The sequence below is a fragment of the Atractosteus spatula genome, chromosome 4 (assembly GCF_055471065.1).
Source record: "Atractosteus spatula isolate fAtrSpa1 chromosome 4, fAtrSpa1.hap1, whole genome shotgun sequence".
NCBI classification, from domain to species: domain Eukaryota; kingdom Metazoa; phylum Chordata; class Actinopteri; order Semionotiformes; family Lepisosteidae; genus Atractosteus; species Atractosteus spatula.
This window is the reverse complement of record NC_142709.1, coordinates 72,792,363-72,817,533: the sequence shown is the minus strand read 5'-3', so window position 1 is coordinate 72,817,533 and position 25,171 is coordinate 72,792,363. Positions and strand designations below refer to the sequence as shown.

Genomic DNA, 25,171 nt, shown 5'->3' with positions numbered 1-25,171 from the left:
TGTGCACTTCCGTTTACCAACTGCTCACTGGATTTGCGCTGGACGAACACAGTGCAGGATACAGGCACTTACTCCCTGTTTCACAGTGCCGCGTCAAGACCTCAGCTGCCCCACATGCTGGCCTCTGTGAAGCGGATACACTGAATTATCGGCTGCATTGCAACACCGCGCAGCCAGGTGGCCCCTGAGTGAGAGAGCTGGAACAGGAGCCCTTTCCTCCACTGTCAGTCCTCCTTTCCCACAGTCTGGCCACTAAGTGGAGTAACGTCCCTGGAGCACAACATGAAAGGACACTGGAAGAAGCTTCAGTGATGCCGCACCGATGTTAAAAAGGAAACCACTGAGATAATATCAAAATATATTTTATTCTGGACTTCTTTTCAGATCTGAATCAAATTACAACTGTCAGATCAATACAATGCAAAGGGAATCTGCAACAAAAAGTGATTTCTTTTAAGAGAAAACAAAGGGTGGGCGTGGGCAACTATTATGCAACGTGGAACCCAAAATCTTTAATCTTGTGTGATATTTACATGATTCAAGATAGTACGGTACACCTAATATTTTCTCTTTTGCTTCGACAGCTACAAAGAAATCATAATTATAAAAGTTTTCAGAGTACAAAACTGTCCTGGGCCTGGTTGCACACCTCATAAACGTAGGGGGAGAGAACAGGGGAGGCAGACACTGAACTCCAGTGTAGAAAGCATGTTCATTTAAAAAACAAAATTATAAAATACCATTCCACTGCCATAGACTGCAAACAGAAGTGTCCAGATGATACTATCCACGTTGAAGTAGACAAAATTAAAGCACATTTCAAAATACTATTTGTATAAAATTTAAAAGACTGTAAAATTAAATGATATTCTAACAGAACACATCATAAGGCATACAAAAACAAATGTCGCAGTAGTTGTGTGCTCATTACAGTAACATGGAATGCTGCTATGTAGAAGAAGTGCATTCCGTCCCACATCTTAAAGGAAAAACCTATCTAGTAAGACCTCTGACTTGAAAGTATACATAATTATTTCAACAGAAAATACAGGGGCCATAAATGAGTATGGTGACTCAGCCTGACAGACAATTGAAGTGCTTTTTCTTCAGGCAAATATAATTAAAACACCAAGGCTGAACCCAACACTGGGACATTTAATTCAAGCAGTATTAATTCACTATGGGTGGCTCTATAGTAAGAAGGGGGGGGAAATCATAAAAGATAAACCAGGATTTTTAGGACTTTGTTCACATTTAATAAAAGGGTGTTGTTTTGCTATGACTGTCTAATGGTATTTTATAAAGGCGATCCTCAGATAAGCTTGCAATCGCATGGTAAAGACTTCATGTCCACATAATGCATATAGCACACAGTAAAGTGTGTTCATTAAAAGGTAACAATACAGAGTTTAATTTAAAAACTACCCTTACATATGAGTAGTATATAAAATCATATCCTGTGATAACTCGGACATATATAATTACATTGTTGTTCCATGTCACAATTACCAATTACACACATTCTCCCTGCCCAACACCCAGACTTGCTTTAAGTGTCATTTTTTATTCTTCAAAAAAGTTATTACTGAGTAAAGCTTTGTTTCAACAACACTAAAGATGCAAGGACTGATTAAAATAAAAGTGGATTCCAGTTCTTACTAAGCACAATGTTTTAGAGCTGATCAAGAAGGTACAGTGCTGGCTAAGTAAAAATAAGGTTGTTAAAACAAAAGACGAAACATTTTAAGCACAAGAAAAGAATGCTACAAGTTATTTATCATAATTAAGCAAAACTTCTGGATCATGAAAATTTACTGAAAATAAAAGCTAGAGTATACAAAAATGCAAGACCCCAACACCAGTCCAAAATGCATAAAATACTGTCGGTCATAAAAAAAGAAACTTAGAGCAAGTCTTCCCTTTTCTTCATGATGTACTGAGAGGGACCACAAACTGTGGATGTCACCTATTCTTGTGGACATCTTTTTAAAAGTTACCAATGTCATCAGTCATTAATACTGGAGTCTAGTTACTCACTGACTAAAGTCATCTGCAGTTTACTAATGAATGGTGCATTCTAGTAACAGCTACAGCAGTCAACCTTTGTCCAGAAAGATCGATGAACATTTTTTTAATAATGTCGCTCTATCAATAGTGCACAATCCAACCATAATTATGGTTTTAAAGCAAAATGATGCAGATTGCATCTTCTCTAATTTTTTGTGCCCATTTTATTTTTGTAATCCTTTAAATCTGGCTGAATAAATGTCCCCTTTAAAAAAAACTACTGCATTTAGATGTCACCAGTAAAACCATAGCATCAAAACTACCATTGAAGAATAAGTAAAAGTGAAACTGATCATTTTAAAACCTTGGAGTCCCCCACAATGTTAAGAACCATAAAACAAAGTACCAAAGACATTTCTGTTTTTTCATTTAACGTCTTCTGTCCAAGGAGAAAAGAAACAGAGGAATCCAAATCATTCCTCTACTTCATGCAGCTGTAACCTAAAAAACTGTTAAACGTTTCTAAAGGAAAAAAAAAGAGTTCAACGGCCACGGGATTAAGGGAAGCCGATATGTCTGCACACACAAACTGCTCTACCAAAGAGATTTTTTTTTAAATCATCTCGCTGACTGGTCTGAGAAGGAAAATAAAAAGATCTTTCAGATTTTGGTACTTTTACGGTCTTCAATCGGAAACGTCCCTTTCCTTGTAATTCCGTGTGGGAGGAAACCCTTCCAGCTCCCGGAGAGCCGATCCGGAGGACGCTCCCCTCCGGGCCGTGGTTGCTGGGCTGTAGTGGCTGGCCATGGTTCAGGTGGGACTGTAGCAGTACAGGGGGCAGGGACAGTCATTTTGGCTATGTACACATTCATAGTCGGTCCATGGCTTCCAACTTAGCAGCGTTATTTCCGCAAATCTAACACACAAACCTGCGAAAACAACAAGTATTGCATGTGTGAGGTCACGCTCCTCGTGTGCCTTTATTTTAATAATTAAAAACTTTATCCACATGATCCACAATCATTCCATATTACACTTCCCACACTGAGTACCATGCCACCGACATGAGTGAAAAGCAGGGCACCCTGCCAGCACCTGTGCGAACAGACAGGCAGCAGGTGACCCTCTGTAAATCTTGACAACTTACAGATCCGTCTGATGCGCTTGCTCCCACTTTGTCTCCTGCTGCATTCCAGCAAACTTCAAAGATGCCACCCGTCCCCCTGTAGCTATGGACTAAAGCACCCGTCTGGAAAACAGGTACAACAGAAAATTACTGGAATCCTGCCACCTGGCGCGGCAGACTGAAACAGCTCTTCACACGGTGCGCGCCATCTCAACCAGCACGTGCGACTTCAGAAACACCTGGCACCACAGAGGCCCGCGATGTATCAACACTTTGAGCACCTCTAGAAAATTAAACACCCCTGCCACAGCAGCGGATCTTTTGTAATGATAAATATAAAGGATGTATTAAAATGCTGCGAATAACACAACTGGCACAGGTTTTGCAGAGAGAGTCTACGCGGCGGCAGAGCACGAGCCTACCTGTGTGTTCCAGATGTGGACACATTTGTCGAAGGAGCCGCTGGCCAGGTACCTGCCGTCTGGGCTGAAGGCTACGCTGTACACGGGCTCCTGGTGTTTGGTCAGCGTGTGGATGCAGATGCCTCTGTCTACATCCCATAACCGAACAGTAGAGTCAAACGATGCGCTGCGGGGGAAAAAAACACAGACATGAGCAAATGTTACGCTGAGAAACAAGGAGTCTTCCACTAACAGGACACACAGGCTCTGTCAGCCACCTGCCCTTTGACACTCTGCAGGCGGTCAGTGTTACATGAGCCACGTCTGGGGAAAAAAGAACAGTCCAGCATGAAGTAGACAAGCTCAGTCACACAGACCTGGCTAACATAAGGCTGGCGTTTGGGTTGTTGGTTCCAGGTCCAGTCGGGCTCCATTTGATAGTGTATATTTCTTTGTTGTGCGCTTGCAAATCATGGACACAAGTATCCTGCTTCATACTCCATATCTTAAAAGAAAATAGAAAAAGTAAGATCTCCATCATGTTAAACATAACACGCATAATGCATGACCAACTTCTAAACAAAAGGCGAAAGGAGGAAAAACTCCTTCAGTTTACCTTCAAAGTCATGTCATCAGAACAGGATGCCAGTAAATTGCCAGTAGGATCCCACTTGATTGCATTTACTTCATTCTGGAAATGAAAGAAATGAACACTGAAGCCTGTCGTTGACCGTTCCCACTGCAGAGCACACAAAAGGAAATGACAGGATGCTCACTGTGTGCCCTTGGAATGTCTTGATGGGTCTGTCTTGTCCAAGCTTGCAGACATGGATGCACATGTCTGTACTGCATGACGCAAAGGTGTTGTTGCTCTGCCAGTCCACATCTAGTGCAGGAGCTGTAAGTCATACAAGCAGTACGTCTTCAGGTTATCCAGCATGGAGGACGGAACTGTTACTGTGGGCACTCTGACTGAAACTTTATAACATTCCGCATAAAACAGGTAAGCAAAAGATCATTTATTTCATGCATTTACAGCGTATACACATAGAAATATTTATATAGACCCCTGCAATTACACTGAAGTGCGGTTTTACAGTTCGCAACCAGGAATCCTGCAGCTCACCTGAATGAAAGGGAAACTGCTGTTTTGCCTCTCCTGTGTGCGCATCCCAGATGATTGTAGTCTGTGGGGGGAGAAAAAGCAAGTGCAGCTGATTGAATCTGTCTCAACATCCCTTGTCCGCGAAGTGCTGACCCTGACCAGTAGGAGTCAGACCTCTGCTCTGGGGAAACTACCAGTATAAACACACAGGAAAACATGCCCACACAATAGGGACATGAGCTGCGTAACGCCCAAATCACACAGAATGGAACAAATCTAGCACTTCTCTGCCAAAGCACCAGGCTTGTAGCGAGCTCTGTGACGATTACCCAGTCCCCAGCAGAAACCACGTGTGTTTCAAGGACCAAGGGCCACAACAGACTAAGTGCTGGCAGTGTTGCAGATGATCACTTCTGCACAAGCTGTACCATTTCCTGGGTTAGTATAACAACACTAATACATTTTAGTGTAGAAGTATTTTAAATTCTATCAATAAATTATCTTACCTTATCAACGCCGGCACTAAGGATGAAGTTTCCTTTTTTATTCCATTTTAAAGCAAAAATAGGACCTTTGTGCTGACCCAGGGTACTGGCAAGATTACCTGGAAATTCAAAATAATTTCAGCTGGTGTTCGTGCAGAAAACATTTGTTTCGTATTTACAAAATGTAAGGGGGAACACACCATCTTTTGTCCATATTCTGGCAAATCCATCATAAGAGCCCGTTGCTAGCAGTGTACCTTCACTCTGTGATCAGAAGAACATAGGTCAGTGAGGTGGCACTCCAACAGACAAAAAAAGGACAATGTGAAACGCACTTCAGCATGCGATGTGCACACGGAGCATCTCAGCGCAGGAATCTCCCAGATTAATCTGGGATTCTGGAGTCTAAACGACAGTTCCCTCAGCACTTAAGTTGTAAGCACCTGAGACCTAAATGGGTACGCTTAAAAAAAGCGACATTTATCAAGCCACACTCCTGTACACTGATTTACGAGAGAACTGGCTTCACATATTAATACCTTAACCGAAACGGCACCTGTGGTGGGAAAGGGCTGCCCACTGGCACGGCACTCACATTCCAGTCTAGCGACGTGACGTCCTTGTTGCTGGGCACGTCCTGCCCCCCCTCGCGTATACAGTGCCGCAGGACGAGCTGGGTGGAGCTGCCGGTGCTGTTCTCGCTCAGGTTCCAGATGCGCGCCGTCGAGTCGCCGGACCTGGGGACGCGCGGGTCAACACACGTCAGCGGGCCTGCAGCACACAGCTGGCTGGACCAAAGCCATGATCCTGCCCTCATCCGAAATGGAGCTTGGCTAAGTGATCCCCCCACCCCCCCCATGATCACTTTATTCCGAGTTGTTTTTATATCCAAAAAGATTATTTCGTCTTTGATTTCACATCATGGTGCTGTAACTGCAATACTGAAGCTCACCCTGATGGTGGCAGTGTTGCACCAGATATTAGCACACTAGCACGGTCTCACTTGAAGCCGATTACAGATGCTACATACTTTTTTTTTTTCAGGACTGTAGTTGCAAACCTGGGAGAGAAAAATCAAAGAATGCCAAAATCACTGCGGGCTCAAGTACGTTCAGCCTGGAAAACCTACCCAGAAGCCAGGAGGTCGCTGACTGGGTTCCAAGCACAGATGAAAACCTCTGACTCATGGCCTCGCAAAACCATGGCCTTGTTCTGGGGAATTTCCACATCACCATCCACCTCCATCATATCGGCATGGTTGTCTGGAAAACCGCAGTAAGAACAGTGAGCTCCCTGAGGAAATCGGGATGGCATCGTGTGAAGCCTTATGAAGCCGCAGAACTACTTCAGCTGCAACATACAGCAAACACCTGTTGCCATGTTTGAAATGCTTGTAAGAATCCCATGTGGTTACTGGTGTGCCAACAGGCCAAGCCAACCAGCTGAAGATGGGCCTTGGCATGCTGGCCCTTCAGAGCTCCACACAGCTGGCGTACTCACTGGGCAAGGCGTGGGCTCCGTTCTCTTCCCCGTTGGCGGTGTTTTCGCCGTTCTTCGCCACTCCCTGCTGGTTGGCTGTCGCCGAGGCGGCGGCCGCGGCAGCAGCGGCGGCAGCAGCCTGCTGCTGGGCAAGCTTGTCCCTGTAAGCCTGCTGCCGGGTCTGCACCACGTCGGGCATGACGGCGTCTATCAGAGACAGCGACTCGATCGGCCGGCCATCGAAGAGAGTGCCGTCCTGGGGAACAAACCGCAGGCCGTCAGCCCTCCCCCTTCCGCAGGAGTTTCCAGAAGCCCCTCGGCTGCAGCGCTGGAGGGACACCTCAGCCTGATCTCCCTGCTTTTTAAGACTTAAATACTTCTGAGGTCAAGCAGAATAAAAGGACTCGTCTGCTGGGCGCCTGGAAGGAACGTGAGCACGAGCAAATTCCACCTCGTCTTTCCAGATGAAGATGATAAAAATGTCCCTCAGCCTAGACCCTACATGTCTGTGCGTTTTCCGATCTGCATGGCTGGACACGAACACACGAGCTGACCCGACTGGAGGACAGGAGCCTCACCTCGTTGATGCTGACTTCTGCTTCCACATACTGCAGGCCTTTCTGGATGATCGAAATAAGAGCAGCGGGGGGCACCAGGGCGCCGTTAATGTTGGACTGGCTGATGTGGCTCTCTATGCCAAAGGTGAATGCCGAATGGGAAAACCCTGCCAGAGGCACCAGAACAATTAGTGTGGAATCAGTTACCTGTTCACAGACAAATAGAGCTCTTAGCCATCTTTATTTCTGCTTGAATGTACATTTGGTGGCACACAAGTATTTGGTTAAAATTAAAATGAAAATCTGCGTCCCTCATTATAAAACAAAAGGTCATGACTAAATCTGCGATGGAATTGAACTGTTTTTGTGTTGATATCTTAACTTTTCATAGCCCCAGCCAACAGTACAGAACCAAGAAGGGTTTTCTGCTTCCTGGGTGCGGATGTCAACATCAGCAGACAATGAACTGCTTCATCAGACAGCTCACAAGTCACCTTCAATATTGTAGCCAGTTCATTATGGTTAGAAATTCTAACTGAAAGAAATGGCATGCATATAAAGTCTGATAAAAAGTCCCGCCGCACTCTAAAATAACCGTCGGCATTAGCAAACATGGAATCTAATAAAGTCCGTCATTTCCCTGCGCAGATTTTCAGTGTTTCTTTAGAAAATGAAACCCAGTTGTGGTGGGCCTACCTGACTCCTGTAGGTATCTGTACACCAAGAAATTGACCTCATCACTGCTTATGCTCATCTTTACTCCTGGTTAAACCATGAGGTCAGCACAAGGGTCCCTGGCCTGCAGGCAGAGAAACCCCTGTATCAGATACATTCCATGAATGGACAGCAGCAGGTTATAGATATGAATTACAAAACATTATTCAAAAATTATTATACAATTTCTTACTAATTAAAAAAAGTAGTTGAGTCCCTCCTGTTTTGTAAATTGTGTTGCAATGTAAAAAAATTCTTCTATATTACGTTTTCATTATGTAGCTTGCAAACATTAATTTTCACAAATGTACAAAGGTGGCAGACACATTAAATACTTCCTGCTTAAGTTCCTTTTCAGAGTACACAAAGCCACTGTCAGAAGTGGACAACCAAGTAACACCTCTTCAAAAACAAAACTGCAGCGCCCACTGCCACTAGAACGTCGTGGCAGAATATCAGTTCTAAAACCCATGTATTAAGTATTATCAAGTTGTTTCTAAGGATTCGAAAATCATCCAGCATTATTTGTTTTTACCCCTGAATCGTCAAAGTATGAACACTGATGCTTGTGGTCAATTCTAAAAACGGTGATTATCCCTAGTACAGCAAGCAAGCTAAAAACGTGCAGCAATGCACAGAGGACCTGTGCTGGGGGAGTTTGTACCATAAGGATGGAGGTTCCCTTCAGCTGCTATGGACACACCTTCATTGTAGCGATAATCTCTTCACAAGTACAAGAAACAGGTATGAAAATGCACTGGTGTTCAGAAATTGAAGGATGGGTGGGTGTACTTGAACTGACTTAGTGCCACAAACAAACCCTAAAACACATAAAACAGCAGCAGGTGTTTTAGCCATTGTGATGATCGTACTTATCTATGCACAGATGCCTTTCCAAACAAGCATTTGAGCCAATTACCAGTTCTTGCATAAGATCAGGTAGAAGTTAAGTGTCATGTTATATCACATTATTTCAAGCTATCACACTTCATGCTTTCAAATGCTTACAGCAAGGTAGCTAGCAGAACACCATTAAGATTAACCCACTTGTTCTCAGAAAAAGCAAAAAACAGCAGTTTTAAGTTCACTTTTCTAAGACAGAAATAGAAAAAAGATATATGAGCATAACAAAGATTGCAGATAAAAACAGGATATAAATCCCATTTTGCTCATGTGGCGGCTTAGTAGCGGAGTGTTAAACTTTGTCCAGCTATTTCTGGAATGACCGCAGAGTTTGGTCCTCTGCCACTTGACCAGGAACTCTGTTCAAGACAAGTACAACACTGTGCGTAAAGAAGCCTGTCCTGTATTTATAGCCTGCATTGTCCGTTTTAGAAGTAAAATCATGGTTAATTCAATTTCAGACAAACGGTATATCAGGAAACAGAGATCAGCATGATATTACACAACTATAAAGCTATAAAACTATATTATCATCACGATAATATTTCAGTAAACCTCCTATTACAAACCGGAAGCACTGTTCTGTAGCTCCCGGGAGCACGCTGTGCATCTCTCATGTTTGTCAGGTGGTTCCTAAACAAGGGCCAACTGTTGTCCTATGAGGCTGATGCAGCTCCAGAGGCACGGACTTCTCCCTGCTAATGGCACTGCCTGCACAGCCCTTCAGGCTCTTGGGCAGCAAAAGGCTTTTAAAAACTGGAACAATAGGCCTCAGAATCACTACAAACGGTTACATCAGTGGAAAAAGTGCTGCTGAAAATGAGCAGAAACCCAAACATGTTTCCTTTTTTCTGCAAAAAATACACAGCTGATAAAATAAGAAAAAAAGCTCAAGGGAATTCTAAATGTTAGTGATGAGATTAAGTGCTATCTATATTTAGACATTAAGCTTCCTATAAATAATGTGACATTTTAATACTCTATTATATTACGAAGACATCTCTACAGTTGGAACCACTACTCGACGGACAGATTGTGCGTTAAATGACGGATGTGGTGCCGTAGCCGACGCAAACGTCTTCCTGCCAGGCTTATACTGAGCATGACTTGTAGTTCTCACAGGATATTCACAGGTAACTTTTAGTACCTGAGCAACAGAATCACTCATAGCAAAAGACACTTCCGGAAGATGATGCACGATGTGCAAAATATGACACTGATTACAAATGGACTGTCTGCTTGTATCAGACATCACTCATTCATGTTATGTTTCAGTAGCGCACAGATACAGATCCCATACACCACAGAAGGATCTGAATCACCAAACAGTGCTGCCAAAGACAGAATTTTTTTGTGTCTACCAGGTGGTCCAGTAACAACTGAAATATTAAGCAAAAGGTCATTTGATCCTAAAAAATAAACATTCCAGATAAACGATTTTAAAAATGCGAAATTAATATATTTGTCTAAACCAAACCGTATTAAGAGCTCCACATTTCAGAATCAACTCGAGTACCTGAATCAGTGCATTTTACCTCCAAGTACGCTTGCATTAAATCCCCATCAGCGTGGTGTTTATCCTTATCCTACTGACCACATTCCTCAGTTAAGAGTGCTGTTCCGTTCAAAAGGGAAACGACTTTCTACATCTGCTGTCACATGTATCAATATAAGCCTTCAAGCACTGCAATGTTGTGGCTTTACAATGATGCGCCTACTGTCTAATTTACAGTATATTACAGAATCAAAGACTACCTTGCCTAACAGTAGCCATGTGGCTACTTTTTATTCGTTTGCTCAGGAACTGCCCTTTTAGTTAATATTGTAGTGCATTAAGAAATGACTGGTTTTTAATTCACGCCTGGCAAAACATCCCACAGGACATGAGCTGAAAAAGACATTGTTAAGAGAGCAGCTATGTTAGAGCTCTAAGCTTCTGGCTGGAGAGAGTGCAATTAATCTGTTTACGAACAGCCCTAGAAGATGATGCAACGGCATCCACAGAGCCCAACTGTCAACAGCAAACATTCCCGGCAGATTAACTTGATTTGGGACCATTATTCAGTTATATATCATGTATATTGTATATAAACGTACTGATAAGCCCACTAACCTTATCTGAACGATCAGAAAAGACAAGGAAAGCATCGAGCAGAACACAGACATCTTCTACAGGATTAGGAAGGAGAGGAAGATTAGCAACAGGAAGAGACCAAATTAATTTAGTAATTATACATGGTTTTTAGCTGCCTTTAACAGCACTTCATTCAAAAACGCACAAATTAAAAATGAAACTTGTGACGTAGCATTTTTGAGGAATGCATCTCCAAGGTCAATCCATTTGCATAATTTTGCCATTTAACCCTTTTAATTTAATTTAAACTGGCTTCAGAGACAACAGAACACTTGCAAAACAAATCTTATCATAAGCACTTAAAACAGAAAAAAAGGTTAAAAGATAACTAGGAAACAAAATAAGGCAAGTGCTTTTATGATTAATGTGAAATACGAAGTTGAACACTAGAACTGTTGTTACAGTGATACACCAAGAATTTAGGGATATGATTAGGGTGCAGACGAAACAGGCAAGCCCCAGTAATGAGGTTGCAAGAACAGTCTTTACTGATATCTGGACATATATCAGGGGGGAAACTAAAAAATAAACTCAAACTTAAATATGACAGGGCAGGGAAACGCGCGTTTTGTAAACTGCTCACAGGTGAACGCAGCAGGACTCCTGACAAGGCGCTATACTGAGGTCACTGACACTGCGCTTGACCGGGTTCGAGACCACTGCACCACTGAAAGAGCACCTCATGGCACAGCAAAAAAAGCCGCCTCCCCACACGGTTTCATTCTGATTACATTTTCAAACTACACCCTCTCCACCAACCTCCTGCACAGGCAGGTAGGTCAATACTTTCCACCGAAAACAACTGGAAATAATTAGTTTCTTTTAGGAGACAAAGCTGTGATCAAGGCCGACAAATAACTGGAGGGCATTTTTCTTCCACCCAGTAAATAAAACCTGATGTGTCCAAGATTAACCATCTTTCCGCCCAACCTGTTGAAATTTAATTTAAGTCCATATAAAGCGACTAGAACAGTGACAGCGACATATTTTTGTACTTCCAAAAGCTATGTACTCTCTTGGAGATGTTTATTTTTAAGCTTCTGAAATAACCATTACACAGTATTTCACTCACGCAGACCTGTAGTCTGCGTAGTATGCTAAGAAAAAAATCTATAGTGAGTGAGCTGAATCATATGAAGGTCCACACGCTCAATTCTAATCTGCCATCTTTGTTTGCTGGCTGACACGCTCTTGCAGGTCAGTGCTGGTGAGCGAGGCTCGGTCCCTCTCGAACCGCCTGGGGAAGGCAGGGGCGATCGCCAAGGTGAGCAGCTCTCACCACACCTGCCGCGTCAGCTCTGGCAATCCCCACGAGCCTCACGGACTGCCGTGCTCACAGCTGCGCCCATGACATTTAGTGAAATCACTGCACTGCTGTTTCATATGTACCTGTAACCAATTCAGAAAACTTTTTCCACACTATGAAACATGTCCTTAGCATTTCGTTTTCAATACAAACCGACAACAGAAGTGACAAAAGAAATCACTGGATGTTTTTCCTTAAAACTACTTCACTGCATTATTGTCTGTGTCCAGTCTAATATTCACATATTCATCTTTCAGGCGACAGATCTACACATTACATACACATAATGTATATATAATTATATACACATAATGTAATTTAAACCCAAGACCAGAATCAGGCACATTCAGGTCTGGTGATACTGCTAACATGTCATGACAAAGTGTGTTACAAGTGACTGTTTAAAACACATTTAGTCAGGGTGTAAAACAAAACAGAGTTAACAATTAGTTAAGAGTTAGAGGTTGTAATTATTAATAACAATTGAAGTACTGTGAGTACTTAAAAGTTCAACATAAAATCTACTTTTTAAACCAAATACAGTCTATATATTCTACAACAGGTATTGTGCTGTTTAAGCTTTACATTTACATTTTAAAACAATGTTCAGCATGCGCAAACCACCAGCCTGCAAAACCACACATGAATTCTGATCAACCAACTAAAGAAGTCAAACCGTGGTACGACAGCTGAACAGCACAGCAGCTAAACCATACTCAACTCTCATTTGCAGTACAATTTGATTAAAAATGTCAAGAGAGAATTAAGTAGCAGGAGCTTTTAATTTGTTTCCTGAACTTCTGTTTATAAAATCCAAAGCAGTGTTTACATGTCAGAGTGCAGCTGACAGCCTGTTATTTTACTATGCACGTCTTGAATGTGCAAGAAGAGGGGTGGAGGTGAATTAACAGGATGTGAAGACTCCTGCTTATCCTCAAATTAAAGCAGACTAAACGAACGGAAAATCTGCAAGTCATAAAGGTCTGGATCAACTTGCCCCTGCAGATAAAGCCTAATTCCTACCCGCCTTTTCCAGGAGGTTTGTTTATTCTTCAGAGTGCTTCCATTTACCCATCTGGACATCTTCAGTGACCTACTAAGCGAAAGCTCTTGCTGAGCAAACTCTCGATCGAGTAATTTTCCATGAGGTTCTGGAGGTAACCATGAGAAAACAGAGCATGAAGAGCACTAATGGACATTACATCATAACGCCCCTCCAGCTGGAGCCAACACCTGCACTGCTGCTGCCCCGGCAGCACAGCCATCCTGCTCTGAGGGTACCCAGGGGAGGGCAGGAGGCCAGTGGTAAGCAGACATTAAAGCCCCTGCTCCACCTCTGACTCACCGTCACCCTGAGCGAGCTCCCCAAGCTCAGTCTGACATCAAACCAATCGCACAGCTCTCACTGTTCTTCCAACCTCCTCTAAGTCACTTTCATTAAATGCACTGCTCACCAATTAAAGGTTCATCTGATCTCAAACGGTACCATCATGTGAAGTCTTGGTCTTTATTTAAAAAAAAACGTGCATCTTTGCATTGCCTGTGTCAGAATTCAGGCATGTCACCTTATAGCACTTGTGTCATCTGTGCAGATACCAGTAATAAGGCAGCACATGGACAGTTTGGTTATTTTACTTGACCCTGATCACAAGGCAACCCTGGGGCTCTTGTATTTCTAATGTCAGAGCAGTTGAAAGGGAAAGCCCAACTATACAAATATAAACTATTTCCATTGTACCACGATATGCTTTTCAAAATAAAGCTCATCTTAATAATTGATTGTGATAATAGTTCACATCGGTGTACTCTTTTTTTATTCATTAACAGCAGCATCAATGGCAGAGTGCCAACATGTAAAATTGCTTTTTAACTGCCCAAGAATAAAATGATTAAGACACACCATCATCAACCCCAGCAGCATCATAGCTATTACAGTCTGGCACCTCCAAGCCTGTCATTTACAATTCTGACACGGAAAAACAACCCTCCATCAGCTCAACCAGTTCGGCTGCCAGTAGAGCAATACAACACAGTACCAGTAAATGGCAGAAATGTACCAAGCATACATACGCATGTCTTGTTAAACTGTACTCTCTCCCCCTGCCCAGTGGGTATGGTACTGACACCGCTGTACTTTATGCTGGGTTAATGCAAGAGCAGGTAGCGTCCATAGAAAAATCGAGTGGTTTTAACACCAGCTGAATGCTGCCGTTAGTAACTGGCATGATGTTTCCAGCGGGACAGAAATCAGTCCTTGTTCACACACAGTAGCTGTACTGTTCGCACTCGGAGGTTTGTACCGCGAAAGTAAAGCTTTCACATCCTTCAGAATGATCTGAGTGGGGCGGCACAGGGACACAGCGAGCACTGCCACCTCACAGCTCTTGGGTCCCCGGTTTGACTCCATGCCGAGGTGCCCACTGTGGAGTTGGCATGTTCAACCCCATTCCCACTGAGCTTTCAGTGGGGGCTTCCTTCTCCTCACGCCTTCCAGATACGCCTCAGACTGAAGTTACGCCCTTGGCATGAACAAGCAGCTTTCTTATATCGAACAGAGTGCGAGTCTGTAGCCTTCGTCTTTCTCACACTCTTCCAGGAGAGGCAGCACTGAACCAGTTGGAACCAACGCTTTCAGATTTTAAAGACTGAAATAATTAGCCTAAGTAAAAAATTGACCCTTTTCTTTTTACAAAGGAAAAGTGAAGCTGCAATTCATCAAAAAATCTTCCAATATATAAATTTGAAAGCCCTGCCCTGAATCTCTTTCAGTTTTGTATCACTTGGAGACGTTCAGATTGTTCTGGCTTTTACAGAAACAAGTGGTGCAACTCCAGGGCGGCAGAAGAACCTCACTGATGAAGCTCACAGCAATATCAGCAGGAGCCTGGACATTAGGGATGTGCGGGTCAGCTGTTTTATGACCCGCAACCCACCCGTGGATGTGAGAAAGGAACCCGAGCCCGCCCGACCCGAGGGTGCGAGTCAACCCGCGCATCACTGCCGGAGATGCAATAAAACAGCTGATCACAAAGTGATCGATAAAAACCGAAAACCGACAGACGTACAGTGGCTCAGGCAGCTTTATGTGTCTGTTCTCTAGACCTGAACTAAACACAAAATGCCAAACTTTTATAACAGACAAATGTTAGTTTCTCTCTGCCCCTCCACTTTATGTCTTTATCCCTCCAGCAAAAGCAACCTTGTCACTGACAAGTCACTGACCAGCAGAGGGCAGAGCATCCTCTCTCAAGCACTGCAAGAAGAGCTGCTGTAGTATCCATCTCTACAGCACAAAAGACTTGAAGTCATAGGAAAATAAAGAGAACTACCAATACTGTTTATCTTTGCATACGTAAATATAGGATAGGGTGAAAACAACAGGAAGTCTTTCATCATAAAATTAATGAGTAATTGCATGTTTAATAAATGACAGAAAAACAAAAGACTGGTATGGGGTGTTGTGTTGATGTGAAAAGGCTATATTAAGCTGGTAATTACATTTTAATTCACATTAAAAAAATATTTTTTGAAAACCTTTCAGGGTCACAGAAATGTAACAGCTTTCTCCTGCCATTTACCTATTTTTTGGTTTTCGCTTAAGGTCAGAAAAAAATTTTAAACAACTACTTTACCAGGCAGCCATTCAATTCACAAAATCTAAACAATCATCTCCTTTACACAGATGAAAAAAAATATTTTAAAGCTGAGCTGAAAAGAAGGAAGATGAGTTCATCGAGGAGTAAATGAATGCAGAATGTGTGGTTCTTTGGATTGCCTGTGTCAGAATTCAGGCATGTCACTTAAGCAAGATGTAAAGAAAAAACAGAAGCTCAGATTGTAAGCTTAAAAACAGATGCAAACATTTACAGACCAAAATGCTGGGTTTAAATCTAACCGCAATACATACCATTTGATCATGAAAATAACATCTGATAAAAGGAATATATCTGACAGGAAAACAAATCCATGCATAATCCTGTACATTCCAATGTGTGAGAAATTAAGTTTAATCAACTACAGCTCATATTTTAAGAGATTTTCTTCCAAATTTATGCTTCAGACTACCAGATGTAAGAACTAAAAGCAAAGATTCTAAAGCCTCAATTGTCGTCCTACTTCACACAGTAGCCTTGTACATTTCACTGAAATGCTAGAATTCCCAGTCTATGCTTTAGCCCTGCTCACTGCTTTTTCTCACCTCTCTTTACAGATAGACCTGTACCACCCATTTTGATGCATGCAATTTAACACTCACTTTCCTGTTTAACAAGGATGTCTTAAGTCACAGGCCTCCGAATGCAGACAAATCCAGCACACGCCAACATTTATTAACCAAGGAATTATGTACAGTTCTGGCAATTATTTGCTTCCAAAATGAGCCTGTTACATAACTCCTGGAGTACTACAGAGCTGAAACAAAGAGCACAGTAACACAGCTGAAATAACAACAGACTTCATCATGCAGCTCAGTTCAGGACTCGCAGTCAGATAATTGGTTAATAGGGCTCAGAGACCCAGTGAATTATGTTAATCAAAGTTCAATGTGCAATGGTTATGTCACAACAAAATACCAGGGCTTCATCTCTGTGTAATGCATTGTTTGCTTAGTGATAAATTTCATCTTGCAGTGCTCCGAAGAAAAAGATGCCCCTTTCAAAAACACATGCTATGCAACAAATGCTTAGCCAGCACATCAGAAAAAAGCAGATTGGCCTGACAAGGTCAACCCATTTCAACCCAAAGATCAAGAGAACCCACATTTCTAGGAGACCAAAGAGGTCTGTAAACACAGAGGGCAAGGTCACCTATACCCCATCACAGTAGACAGCGATAGCCATTTAGCTATTTCTTCAGCAGAAGAAGGGCTGTGTCACACCTATTGTGAAGCAGCTGGACCGAAAAGGAGCAAACTGGCGTTCCAGTTCAGCACAGACAGTAAGGCAAGGACAGGAGAATGGAGTCCTTCACAGTTTGAGTGCAGAGCTCTCGCGCTGGACCTGGAACACACAGCAGGCTGCTGTGCTCTTGGTCACTGCACACCCTCGATAGTCTTTGTCTTCTGAGAGTTGTGGAAAATTGTTCCAATTAATAAATGTGCAATGGCATGTCTTTAATTCCTAAAAACACTGACTTTTCCATTATTGTTGTTATAATCTGTAAACATCCCTTGAACAGTTCGAACTAAAACATTTGCCTGCTTAAGGCTTTCATCCACAGATTCAACTAAACAGTCCATAAACCAGAAACAAAATGTCAGAGGCAAAAAAGGCAGCTGTATTCCTCAAATTCTACAGAATGTCACAGTACATTTCCTATTACTTCCAGACATCCATATCTAGTTTTCTAATGTATTAAAATGTTTCTTATATGTCTAGGAGAGAAAAATGCTTTTATTCCCTGAAACTGTAATCCCACTAGACATAGCAACTACCCACAATATTATGTTTGGTCATCACTCACACATTTAAGTGCTCAGATGGATTGTTAAAAGCTGCATGAAACCTTATCCTCAACTGCTCAATGTGGACAAAAATGCTATAAATGTATTTTGAAGAGGCAAAAAATGGTTTTGTACATCAAATATGCTTCAACAACACTAATATTTATTTGAATTGCATATGCCTATGAACACTGCTGGTGAGTCTGTGCTTTGGAGACAGCTCTGTTAGGAGTCAACGGACCAGGGAAAACCTATAGATTTGATGTCACCATAGATTAGCCATTACAAATTTTAGTATTTAAGCTGCTAGAGGGAGATTAAAAACTCCTTGTGGCCAACAGGATGGTGGCTGGAAAGGGGTTTAACAAGGATTTCCTGGCTGCCGAACTGACAGAACAATCAATAATAAATTTGCTTTAATCCTTCACAAAGTCAGGAGCTCAAAGAGAAATCTGCTTGCTGTTTGAAGACTGATTTTTAGTAACCACAACAAAACATCTAAATTACTGAATATATAAGCAAATGGGAAAATTAAAAGGTGCATACTCTTTTCCTCGGCTGATCAGTAAGGTACACGCAGGGTAATGCACAGGTTATATAAATAAAGAGATTGTTATCTGAAATGGCTTGGGAAAGTCTGCTATCCTGAGGCACTTGAAGAACAGGCCTGTGCATTCACCCCATATACATGAGCACAAGAACAGAACATGACTTCATTTCTGTAACAAAAATAAAGCCATCATTACTCTGTTTCTCTAAACAATTGTCATAAAGTTATTCAATGAAGTCACACTAGTCATACTCTTATTTCAGCTTTTATTTCCAATCAATGCTAAACCTATTTAGGCAGTTCTTATTATATTCATTTACTCCAGAGCTAAACAATGAATAACAATACATAGGAAAGCAGTCACTTTACAGTGAGACATTCTTTACTGCCAAACGATTTTTATGATTTTACCAGTTCTAATGAAAAATATTCAGTTTAAATCTTACCACAGTATTAGCTCTGAGGTTTCCACAACACAAAGGTTTAACAAGGGTACTGTCCAAAAGTCTGAGCACCTGTAAAGACAAAAGATAAAGTAAACCTAATGCAGCATCCAGTGAGAATAAGCAAAACATTTAATGGCAGCTACATCTTACTAATCATTCAAAGAACTGGCATATTAAAGAAACCTTCAGGAACTCAAGTAATCCTCATATCCCTGCTACACATCAATTTTGCATTGAGTAGGTATAAAACAGCCATTCCTTTACAGTCCATTCCATCTGAGATTCGCACCTAAAAACGTTTTGTGCCTTTTCACTAGTAAAATAGAGGCTGCTTCTTGTATCAATGAGTTTAAACTCTCTGCCATCACATGCATGGTCACATTCACAAAAACATCAGTAAACATTTTTAAGGTATTGCGATATTGTAACGGCTGTGAAAAACAACACACCAAGAGCATCAATAATTAATAAAAGTGCCACACCTAGCATTCACCCTTTCTAATGCGAGGATGAAAAACTGGAGTGAATTTCTCACATCTTCTATTTTAAAACGGAATGGTAATATTTCAGCACATCCAGCTTTCTTTTCAATTTCAAAGTGAAAAACATTGACTACAATTTGCAGTCAGCCCCCATTTCCAACTGTGCAGTGTTCATATGGGCTTCACACTTTTTCCCCAGTTTTCTGACAGAACGTTCAGTTTTTAATCAAGGTGGTTTTTTACTGACTTTCAACCCCCGGCACGCGAAGCACTCTTTTCAACTCCAGCTAAGAGCACGTAAGAGAGAAACATCGGCATCGGTGTGACATGCAGGCAGGATAACCAAACTAGGAATATAAAACTGGAAGCAATGACCTGGGAAACAAACTTATGAAAAAGACTTTAAATCTTGTAGGCAATGTGGAGAACTCACTTAAAACCAAAGGCAGAGAGAAAGTCAACCCAGTGGCATTCTTCGGAACCAACTGAACTGAAACATGAACTGAAAACAGCAGGTACTTCTTCACAAAAAAGCTGTGCAAATAGGGGGAACGCTACCCAGCCATGCTGATACTCTGGTTTCTTTCTAAAAGTAGGGTTTAAATTAGGAGTACTCGTTAGGATGACGCAATTTTCAGCAAACCATAAGGACGTGTGATTGTTACACTCGTTTAACAAGCATTACTGCCACTGCCATGCCACTGGTGCAAAGGAAGGGCGTCCGCTGGTGACGCACGACGGCTGCATTTTCCACTGCTGACAACACTCCTCCCTTCAGGTTTCACACTAACACCAGTTTGAAAGGGACCTGCAGGACAACTATATAAACATCACTCGTGAATAAGTGTGTAACTTATTAGGGGGTTCAGCCATCTGTCAGAGAGCGGACTCAGAACACACACACCCAATATACATGCATTCTTAAGGGAAATTCATTTTTATTTTACACCACCATTTTTAGGAAGACAAGAGCTGTGTAACTCAAGCATTACCTGTATTTATTCAAGGTAAATTATGTGGTCTATATATTTCCAGATATTAACACTAATGTCTTTTCTGAATACATAAACAGTTTCATAAAGGTCTACAAAAAGACAATTCTGAAATCCGAAAAATAAACAATCTTTAAATCAACATTTTACTCAAAATGTAGGATAGTTAAAAGCATAAAAGTTTTGATCTTGTGACTAATTTGTTATTCAAATTGACAGTGTCCTGCATCAGACAAGACACATAAATTATAAACTTAATAAATTACTCTTACATTTTTAACTGTGTTCCTAGTTTTGGCACAGTATTAGAGACTAACCCTTTACCCTGTGAGGGCTTAATAAGAGTTTTCATCAAGCAGCAACATCTTCATATGAATACCAGCCTACAGACTGAGCTTTACCATCGCTGTTCCCATTCCAGTTACAATGCATCATTAAGTCATCTGCACATGGCAGCCTTATCACACTCGGAGCACCTGAAGGAGCTCATTTTCCTGGCAGCACTGAACACAGCACTACTGCGAGATTAATTATTCTGGAAGCAGACAGTTAAACTGATAAAAGATGACCAAGTAAGGACATCCGTTTGGGGGTAATTGCACATTTCAGTGGCCCCTTTTACTCTGCAAAGTTAGGCTTACAAACATGTCTTTCTGGTGGACATGGTGGCCTGGGATATCTGCCACTTCCTTTAAATCTGGGACATCCTACAACACAATCTTCTGCAGATCTAAGATTTCTTTGTAAAGCTGCACCTGCTACATGGATATCCTTAACAGCAGCCCTTTGAAACGAAACTAAATCAAGTTGAGCTTTCATTCTCGTGATTTGCAACACAAATAAGGCAGGTGTCTATTCTTAAGTGCTAACTTGACCCTGGCCAAGCAGTTTCTGGCCCGGATATACTGAACCTGGAACTTCATTCCGAACTGTGTTCTATACAAATAATGTGATTGTCACCCACCCGACCATAGAAAATGACTAAAATGTGCAACAGAAACCATCCAGCTCTTTCACTACTACAGTAAGATGAGAATCAGTAGAAGGCGTAAATCTAATAATGCTGTTACCTACTTTACCTTTTAGTCAGAACATTCTAGGATCTCAAATCTCCAGGAGTAATGCAAAACTATCCAAAATAAATAGATTTTTAAACAATATTTTTAGCTGTTGCCGAGTCAATGCAACAGGGAAAACAGATGGCATTAAATCAAAAATCTTGCTGATGTGGACAGTGGTTAAGATTAAAGGCAACATACTGTAGAAATGTCAAAGAGAAGTCAGACGGATTTGTTAACAGCTAGCATGTTTCAACGCCAAAGGTACAGCACACAGCCTGCCATGTAAACAGATGATCATATTGCACTGCTACCCTCATCGGCAACACGTGCAACAAGTGCCCAGGTCACAGCCCGTTAGCGGTTCCCCATCCATCCTAATCCAGGAACAAACAACTGTTCGACTCGGGTCTAAGTCTGAAAGACTGCACTTTATTTTATTAATGGGAACCAATCCAGACTCTCAGTTTAAAAACAAACCTGACCTGCCTTGCAGCCTGCAGAAGAGCTCAGGACAGACTGTACTGTACACATGACTCCACACAAGAGAAAGGGCCTCTTAAGTACCTGAAACATGTTCAGCTTCTGACATCATTAAATTAAAAATCAGATCAGCTCTGAAAAATCTGCACATTTGTTATTGAAAAATGCGTCCTGGAACTCTACAAAACAATTTTTTTGTAGAGTTAATTTTTTGGTTGCCTGTCCTGACACTGACGTCCTCTGCCACAAAACCTGAAACATCTGTTAAAAAATACCAGATAGGCCAAAAGGGCTCCTCTCATTCCAAACACTTCCTGTGCTCTTTAGGAGGTAGGCTTATCTACCTCTTACAAATGAACTATAAAATCAATTTAATCTCCCTTTCTGCCTTTTTTTTAAATTGTGCCTCTACAGAAATATAGGTAAGACAATCACTATGGAGGCAGCATATGTAAAACATACGCTGACACCTGAAGATGGCTCCACGGCCGAAACGTTGTGTTTTCTTTCTTCCCCTTTCAGCTCGGAATAAACCTGTTACTTGTTCCTTTGCAGCCTACGCATGCTGACGCAGCTACCCACCTGAACTATGTAATACAAGGTCAGTTTTCAGATTCTCTGTGGAATTCCAAAGTTTAAGGATGATTACTATTGACACTGCTAGTACTATATCAGAAGTATATTCCCTATGAGATTAGTCACAGAGAAAAACTCACTGAAGCCCAGGGCTATAATGGATTTTTAGCTTCAGTCTGTACCTTTCACCCACATTAAACAAATACTTGGAAGGTGGAAAAAAGCAGCTCAAAGGTTATAAATCTGTTATGTAGGATGGCAAAACTGTATTGCTCACTCCAAACAGAGAGTCTAAGAAGAGAAAGGTCCAGCTTTTGTTAAAAAAAAAAATACTAGCACATTAAATACTGACATTCACTATAGCAATAATGACTCTCTCTCCACATATACATATAGATAATTCATAGTGACAGCTTGCTCTTAAAAGGAACCATAACCCACAAATGTGTACACTGTAAGATATAAAAATAAACTCTCTCCTTTAGTATATAGCCTTTAACCTGGTATCACCTTAGCTATATTAACATACAGTCATCTCTCCCAGATGACAGGGTTGCCATATTCCTGTAAACTGAACACCACACAAAAACAGTCCTGAACGAAGTCTCTGAGCAAAAGAAAATACATACAAATCCAGGGGGGCAAATACCCAGAATTCAAATCAGATCATTTAGACTTTAAAGACTGGTATTATCCCTGATCATAATGGTATACAATTTTCTATTTCTGTTTCACTAAACTAATTCAATGCTTTCTCCATCCTGTCTGGTAACATGTGAAAAGCCCTAGGATTTAGGTTCTTGTCACATATTCTCCAATATTAGACAAGTGTCTTTCTCTCTTTGCATGTAATACTACATTGGATTGAATTTCAGCATGTCAGATCTAGGTCTCTCACAGGCATTCTGGTATCACAGACAATCTGAAGTTATGCCAATAGTTTTTTCACAATATGCAAATATGAGCAGACATGGGTGAACCCGACTGATGCCAGTAACCTCCTCATTCACAGAACCACACCTGTATGAAGACCTCAATAAGGTGCACATCACAGAATGTGTGCACAAAACAAATTTTGATTTTTATAACTTGCCTTTTTTCGTAACTGACTGGATAAACTGTAACAAATTACTTGTCTACAGAAAAGTTGACCTTTTTTTGTCAAATCAAACGAACAATCTCTTTTCTGCACAGCATGCAATGTCAAAGCATGTCACGACAAAGGAAAACGGGTCCTCTTGCAACGGACCAGTACAGTGCCTGAAAGCCTGTGAACACCAACAAAAACTGCAGCTGAATGCTGATATTCTCCTAAAACAAAACAGTTGAGTAACCATCGTGAACAAGTAAAAAAACAATAGCTGGGAACCCCCAGGGCTCACGTCACACAGATAATCAGACAAAAAAACTGACAAGTCCCTGACAAGGAACAGGAAGATAATGCGACACTAGAAACATGACTATACTGCAGCCTAAGCATGTAATGCTTTGAGGTCGTTACCTAAGTTCCCAAAAGACAGTGACATAAAAAAAGTCTCTTCTTTTTGTTAGTTTCTTTGAAAAAAAAACTACTACAGGCTAATCTACATTTTTACAAATCAGCTGTAAAAGTTTTCTGCACAAACTTACAAAATGCCCGTTACTGCAATACCACAAGTATAATCGCCTTTCTGTACATTTTTTGTATTACTAATCGATCATTTTTAAGCCAGATATTACTGTACAGATCAATTTACTTATTTATAAGGTTAAGAAATGGATGCCATTTTTAGTCTGGCATAATAGATTTTATTCCTGGTTAACAGGGTGAAAGGGAGGTTCAGGAACTATATACGTGGGCAATAAAACTCAAGAAGCATTTCCTAAATGCCCGTTGATCATTTCTTAAAATATGTGCTACAACAGTTTCTAATTCACACAAAATGTTAAGAGCACTGTAATACATACATGCTTTATGTGTCCAAAATGGAAATTCACAGCCAGTTTCATAATAATTAATGCACAAAAATCATTTAGAGAATCTAATCCATAAAAATACATGCTGAAATGACAGCCATGTGTAAAATTGACTAGATTTTCTTTTTAAATGAAGCCTGATGACTATGCAGCAGATATCATCAATAAACATTTTCTGTCTATTTCCATGAGCGTCTATCTATATTTTGGTCATTCATGTGGCATGTGGCAATTTCAACAGACAAAATAGCTACTGCTCTGCAGGCACTCTCAGCTCTTCTTTAATACGGTATTCTTCTCAGTGGGGCAATTACGACTCCTTCTGCAGCAGAACTGCAGATGATACTGACAAATGCCCCTTTAAAAAATCGCAATGAAATTCTGGAAAATAAGTCCAGTAAAATAGGAAACCTTGTTAAGCTACTTTAGCCTGAATTTGAACAATGGCTTAAATCGGAAGCTGTCATTTCTGCACAGACCGCATTACCATCCACCACTGTTCTTTCTTAAGATCAGAAGAAGTGGCAAAAAAGACCGGGGTATTAGTATTTCAAAAATCTCATCTTTTGCTTTCCCAAGGATAGGGTGGAGTTGCAAGGGAAACACTAACTTGACATTTGATCTGTGTTTCCTTTTGGATCTTGAAAGGAAAGTTTCATTTCTCTTGGGTTAAAGGCTGGGTAACCCAACACACACAACTGAATGCCTTCCTTAGGAAGTATTTTAAGGACAAAAATATGGAGAAAAAATGTTTGTCTTGGCATCAGACTGTAACACAGAAATAAGATTTCAAATCCTTTGTAATGCCTTGTCATGGCAGTAAATTAAAATCCTTCACCGATTTTGTAATTAGACCTATATACCAATCTGTAATGGGCCCAGGACTACATGTTTTGAGCATCTCTACTGTCACTCCAATGTCCTCAGAAATCCTTGCAGATTATACAACAATATTGTTCCACTTCATCAA

General features: G+C 41.2%; 1 protein-coding gene across 4 annotated transcripts in view; it reads right to left on the bottom strand.

Moving 5' to 3' along the window:
• Window positions 1-346: 346 nt before the first annotated feature.
• Window positions 347-25,171, bottom strand: part of tbl1xr1a (TBL1X/Y related 1a) — a 57,167-nt gene continuing 32,342 nt past the window's right edge. For 3 of the 4 annotated variants that reach the window (XM_088912899.1, XM_088912900.1, XM_088912901.1), the window contains exons 3-17: window positions 18,655-18,723; window positions 7,858-7,960; window positions 7,183-7,328; window positions 6,626-6,860; window positions 6,255-6,387; window positions 5,721-5,862; window positions 5,326-5,389; window positions 5,147-5,244; window positions 4,662-4,722; window positions 4,312-4,433; window positions 4,152-4,226; window positions 3,913-4,040; window positions 3,557-3,722; window positions 3,156-3,257; window positions 347-2,937 (exon numbers count right to left, since the gene is read on the bottom strand). In XM_088912899.1, coding sequence (XP_088769025.1) covers window positions 2,911-2,937; window positions 3,156-3,257; window positions 3,557-3,722; window positions 3,913-4,040; window positions 4,152-4,226; window positions 4,312-4,433; window positions 4,662-4,722; window positions 5,147-5,244; window positions 5,326-5,389; window positions 5,721-5,862; window positions 6,255-6,387; window positions 6,626-6,860; window positions 7,183-7,328; window positions 7,858-7,915 — 1,557 coding nt within the window. In that variant the 5' untranslated portion in view covers window positions 7,916-7,960; window positions 18,655-18,723 and the 3' untranslated portion in view covers window positions 347-2,910. Of the gene's footprint in view, window positions 2,938-3,155; window positions 3,258-3,556; window positions 3,723-3,912; window positions 4,041-4,151; window positions 4,227-4,311; window positions 4,434-4,661; window positions 4,723-5,146; window positions 5,245-5,325; window positions 5,390-5,720; window positions 5,863-6,254; window positions 6,388-6,625; window positions 6,861-7,182; window positions 7,329-7,857; window positions 7,961-10,891; window positions 10,948-18,654; window positions 18,724-25,171 lie in introns of all 4 variants that reach the window. The other variant, XM_088912902.1, reaches the window with a different exon arrangement.